The 6,325-nt window shown below is 29.0% G+C and overlaps 1 protein-coding gene across 1 annotated transcript; it reads left to right on the top strand.

Annotated features, from left to right (window-relative positions):
* Positions 1-782: 782 nt before the first annotated feature.
* Positions 783-963, top strand: BDBG_17899 (uncharacterized protein; the record flags this gene model as incomplete). Its single annotated transcript, XM_031725519.1, has 1 exon — positions 783-963. A coding segment is annotated over one exon (179 nt), but the record flags the coding sequence as incomplete, so codon positions are not given.
* Positions 964-6,325: the final 5,362 nt, after the last annotated feature.

Below are 6,325 nucleotides of genomic sequence, written 5' to 3' on the forward strand. Positions count from 1 at the left end.
TTCAACACTGATAGAATTGAATATGAATACAATGTAAGTACTGAAGAAATGCTTAGATGCTCTTATATATTTGAATGCTTCTGATCTCACTCTCTACTCATTATGAAGATTGAAAATGCTTATGAAACTAAGTGTAGATGAAGATGTTATCAGTTTACTAATCAATCAAGATTGATATATCAATGAATAATTGAAGAATTGTGTGAAACAGAAGTTTCATTTATAAATGAAAGCATGTGAATCAGTGTTGTGAACATCTGATAATATCATCAAATATCTTGATATTCTATTCTAAGACACTGCTATGCAACAGAAAGTATTAGATTGATTACAGAGTGTCTGACAGAGGAACATTTCTCTCACAACATTTATCTCTGACTTTGACATCAAGATTCTAGAAGCAGGTGATCAATCTTGAAAGGATTAAATGAAGATTGATATGCTCAAGAAGATATTAACTTTTGTACTCTTACAGACTCTTATAAGTATAAACAAAAACCTGACTTATAAAGACTTCTGCATACAACTTCAGACATTGAATGACTATCTTATCAAGCTTAAGAGTATACAGAACAGTGATAGAAGATATTACACTTCAATCACTCTTACACCTGCACTGAAGAATAATAACAATGCAGATGCTATAAACTGAGTAGACTTAAATGTCTATGCATAAGCAAGGGTTTCTGCCATCTGAACAGGCTTCTAAGTTTCTGAAATCACTCTCAAAGAAGTCACTGATCAATATTAATGAGAAGTGTGTATCAACTGTAATTAATTAGAACATATTGCTTTCAACTGTCAATCAGCCTACATATCTTCTTACTCAAAGAACGAATCAGTGTCTGTCTGTGTCAATCACATTGCATTAAAGAAAGATTCAGAAGATAACTATAAGAATGCTCTGATGAAACAGAGAGAAGATTATCTTCTGTTCAAATTTGTAAACAGAAGCTTAAAGAGGTCAGATAACAATAATTTGAAGAGAAATTAATAATAGATGCAATTCCTGTATCTACTGTGATTGATAATATGTATAATATAAAAGCTATGATAGACAGCAATCTATATCATTATACAATGATTAAATCTTCAGTGTATTCTCTTATTAAAACCCTGACTTCTCACAGAATTTGATAATTTAAAAGACATTCACACTCATTATATGATGAAACTGAACATAGATATCAAAGAACATTAACATGAAGATGCTTATATATATGAAGTTGATAATCTTGACTATAATCTTATACTAGAACTTGTCTGACTATCTGAACAATACATCTTGTTAAATGCTCAAAACAGGAGCTTAATATTCTCTAATAATCATAGAATTCATGAAGATAATATTCACAAGACTATGAATCTTACACAGATCTCTGTCAACACTTATGAAATGCTCTGAAAAAGAAGTTATTAATAAGACTGCTAACAAAGTCACTGACAATAGAATTATATAGTAATCTATTTCATTAGTCTGACTGATATTAAGAAAGCTCTAGAGAAGTTATTCTGTACTACAATAACAGATTCTTATACAAAACTCTCTCAATAATATCATGAATATCTAGATATCTTTTAATAAGATAATATTATAAATATACTTCTCTTACAAGACTTAGGAGTGACTTATAGTATTAAGTTAGAGAAGAAGAATGATAAGAACTCTGAGTCATTATAAGACTCTCTTTATAATATATCTCAAGATAAACTTCTTTTTCTTCAGAAGATACTTAATAATCTGTTGAATAAGAAATTTATATATATTAGTAACTCTTCTACTACAGCTTCTATTCTCTTTGCAAAGAAATCAGATAAAGAACTTCAATTCTGTATAAATTATCAAGATCTAAACAGATTGATAAAGAAAGATTATTATTTCTTATCTCTTATCAATAAAATTCTAGCATGTATCAGACAAGCTCAATGATTTATAAAACTAGATATCATCACTGTATTTCATAAGATTTATATTACTGAAGAAGATAAATGACTTATAGCATTTCAAACATATTATAATCTCTTTGAATGAATAGTCACACTCTTTGAACTGACTAACATCTTCAGTATATTTCAGAAGTATATCAACTGAGCACTCTGAGATTTCCTTGATAAATTTATATCTATATATTTAGATAATATTCTCATCTTCACTAATGAATTCAGAAAGAAATATCAGAAATATATACAGAGAATATTATAATAATTATAAGAGACAGAACTATCAATAGATATTAATAAGTGTGATTTTGAAGTTAAGAGTATAAAATATCTAGATTTTATTATAGAAGCTGATAAGAGAATTTGAATAAATTCTGAGAAGATCTTTGTCATTCTTGAATAAGAAGCTTCATATACTGTGAAAGATATATAAAGCTTCATTGAATTTACTAACTTCTATCAGCAATTTATATGAAACTTCTCAGATATTGTAAGATCACTTATAGAACTTCTTAAGAAGAACTCAGTATTTCAGTGATCAGCAGACACTGAAGCTGTATTCATACAGATAAAGGAGATATTCATTAATATCTCTCTACTGATAGTATTTAATTATAATTATAAGATAGTTATTAAAGCTGATTTGTCTGACTATATTATAGAAGAAGCTATATTATAATATAATAATAAAGATGTCTTATAATTATATATCTTCATATCTAAAAAACTGAGTCTCACTGAATATAATTATAAGATCTATGATAAGAAACTTCTTACAATTATTCACTATCTAGAAGAATGAGACTCTGAACTCTGAAGTATCTTCAAACTTGAGATAATCACAGATTATAAGAATCTCAAGTATTTTATAATTATCTATAAGCTTACTGAATGTCAGATGTAATAATCTGAGCTTTTAAGCTATTTTCATTTCACTATACACTATCATCTCAGCAGTCAGAACTTAATAACAGATGGTCTCTTATGACAAGAGTAAGATATGTCTTTCAATGTAATAGATATCTGTTAAATGAACTGAGAACATCAGCTCTTAGATCTGAAGATATTAGTTGATTAAGAGGAAACAACTGATAACACTATACATACTTCTTTAATTAGAACACTCTCTCTCTGAACTAATACTAATACTGATATCTTCACTTCTTTTACACTGAATGAACTTTGGCATATAACAGCTCAGACTAATGAACTTCTTCAGACTCTCACTGAAGCAGTATAATAAGAAGTATCTCAATTCTCTTCAGAATTATATATAAAGACTGACATCTCAGAATGTTTAATTGATGATAATAATACTCTGTGATTTCATGAATGATACTGAGTATCTCATGCTGAATTCTTACACACTCAGATAATACAAGAGATGCATGACTTATATATAACTGAACATTCAGATTGTGAATAACTGTACTGAATAATCTCTCAAGAATTCTACTCATCTGAGATATTAAATAGTATCAGATACTTTGTCTGAAACTGTAATCATTATTTCTCTATCATCTCATGAAAGAACTGTAGAAAAGATCTACTAAAACTGCTTAATATCTCTAATAGAATCTGATAAGATGTAATAATTAACTTTACTATCAATCTCTCTAAGAGTAAGAGTTATAAGAATGTTCTGATTATCATTAACTGATTGAGTAAAGATATAATATTGAAATCTTATAATAAGATAAATACTGAACAAGTCACTGAAGTCTTTCTACAGAGTCTGTTCTATCAGATATATGAATTACTGAGATCTATAGTATCAGATTAAGACTGTTAATTTGTGAGTACTCTCTGCACAAGAATCTGTCAAGTTCTCAAGATTATACACTATTTATTAACTATCTATCACTCTGAGATCAATGATGCATCAGAACAAACAATTCAGACTGTAAAGAACTATCTTTATAAGTTCTGTAATCACTTATAGAATGATTGATATGATCTTCTTCTACACACAGAAGTCACTATCAATGATCAAGATACTGATGTAATAGATATAAGTCTGTTCTTTCTTATATACAGATATTATATGAAAGTGTTGAATCTTCTAGAGATTACACAGTTTATACTGAACTCTCACAGTTCAATTCAGATCACTGATAATATAGTAATAAAGCTCTGAGATATCTGTGATTGAGTAGAGATCTTCATAGCAAGTGCTAAACAAGATTAAGAAGATTGAATTAATGTTCACTGAGACCTCACTGAGCAATATAAGATAGAGAACTTAGTGTAATTGAATCTTAAGAATATATGAATTATATGTCTGTCTTGTACACTGAATTAACATTATATTAAGTATAAAGTGATAGAAGTTCTAGATAGTTATAACTACTATCTTAACATACTATCAGAGATTCATAATATCTTTTATACAAGCTTACTTCACTGCACTATCACTGATCTCTTCTCTTTGTAACTGACGTCTGATTAACAGTTGCCAGAGATCATAGAAGAAGATAATGAACTTGAATAAGAGATTGAAGATATTCTTGATAAGAGACTCTGCAGCCGCAGCTGATAATATCTTATAAAATGAGTCAGCTATGATCACCTGATCTGAACTCTGAGCTTTGTGTTATCTGAAACAGCAGCTCTTGACTGATGAGAACTACTTCTGAAAAGAGAGAACTAATGTGATGAGCTGCGTCTGATCAATTATTATTATTATTCTTCTTCTTCAATTATAGATGTATGCAGTCAGAGACTATGATATCTACCTGAGAACTAAAAGTTCTCAGGGTTTTTCCTATATCTATAAAGTTAACTATTATACATTCATCAATTTCAGATATGCAAAATCAGAAAATTCCAGCTCAGAATGTAAAAACTGTTTACAAATTGCAGTATTTTAACATCTTCTAATACTTTGAAATCATTTGACAATATCATGACAAAAGAAAAGAGAATACAGTCTTAAAGATAGACACATTAAATAGATAGATAGAAAAGAATAGAAAGAAAAAAGTAAAGTAAAATAAAGAGAGACTGTAATGAAATAAATTATTAAAAGATAGTATATAGCTGTTTTAACAGACTATATCTGATCAATTTCCTTCTCTTCATATTCAGATATTTCTAAATGCAGTCATTTTCTTATAGCTGCTTGAGTTTCTGATAGAAAGTCTATTAAGTATTTAATTCCTGTCTCAGTTGAGAATAAGAATCTCATATTTAATTGATTTAGATTATACTTCTCTTTCAATCTGACTCTGAGACTATTGTATAATGCACAGTGCATTACAATATACTCAGAATTCTCATTTGCATTGCAGAATGAGCATTCTATTGAATCAAATCTATCATCAAATCTTTGCATATAAGATTTAAAATAGCCATGTTCTAGTGTGGCGGGCTGCGCCTGATCAATCATATAGACTACTTCATTATACTTCATAGATTTCATGAGAAGCTCTGATTCTCAGCCATTCTCAATTACTGATTCTCAGCCGTTACAAACACATATAAATTCTCCCACTCTGAAGCTTCACTGTGTACACCATCACATACACATATAAATATTCACTTTAATTACTGATTCTTGCACTTTCTCTTTTCTTTTCTTCTTTAACATTTTTCACTTTGTTATATAAGACCTATAAATATTATATCAATCTATTCAGTGTAGATCTCTTACACTTGAAAAACATTTCATTGTCTTCTTATTAGAAATAATTATTCATGCTCATTATCTCCTCATTAGAAATGATTACTCATTGAGAAGATATTCAAACACATGACAACATGTAAGAAATAGAAAAACAGTTAAGTGAATAAATGAGTTCTCAGATAGAAGCTTGCTCATCAGTCACTCTGGCCCTGCAATAAGATCTTACAAAGAGAATATCAGTGAAAGATCTGAGAGTTCTGACACTTCAGACATATGAGATATTCATACAATTACACTTCTTCAAATAGCCGACATGCATGCTACTCAACAACTTCAATATAAGGAAATTCAACATCTACAGAATTGAATATGAAAGTGCGGAAAGAATACTTAGATGCTTCTGCATATTTTAATGCTTTCAACCTCACTCTCTACTCATCATAAAGGATGGAAATGCTCATGAAACTGAGTATAGATAAAGATAACATTGATTTATTAATTAATCAAGATTGATATATCAATGAATGATTGAAAAATCACACAAAATAGAAGTTTTATTCATGAATGAAAGCATATGAATCAGTGTTGTAAACACCTGACAATATTATCAAATATCTTGATATTCTGTTTCAAGACACTGTCATGTAACAGAAAGTGTTAGATTGATTACAGAGTATCTGACAGAGAAACACTTCTCTTATAACATTTATTCCTGACTTCAACACTCAGATCTTAGAAGCAGGTGATTAATCTTGAGAG

This window comes from Blastomyces gilchristii (assembly GCF_000003855.2).
Source record: "Blastomyces gilchristii SLH14081 genomic scaffold supercont1.30, whole genome shotgun sequence".
Taxonomy (NCBI): Eukaryota; Fungi; Ascomycota; class Eurotiomycetes; order Onygenales; family Ajellomycetaceae; genus Blastomyces; species Blastomyces gilchristii.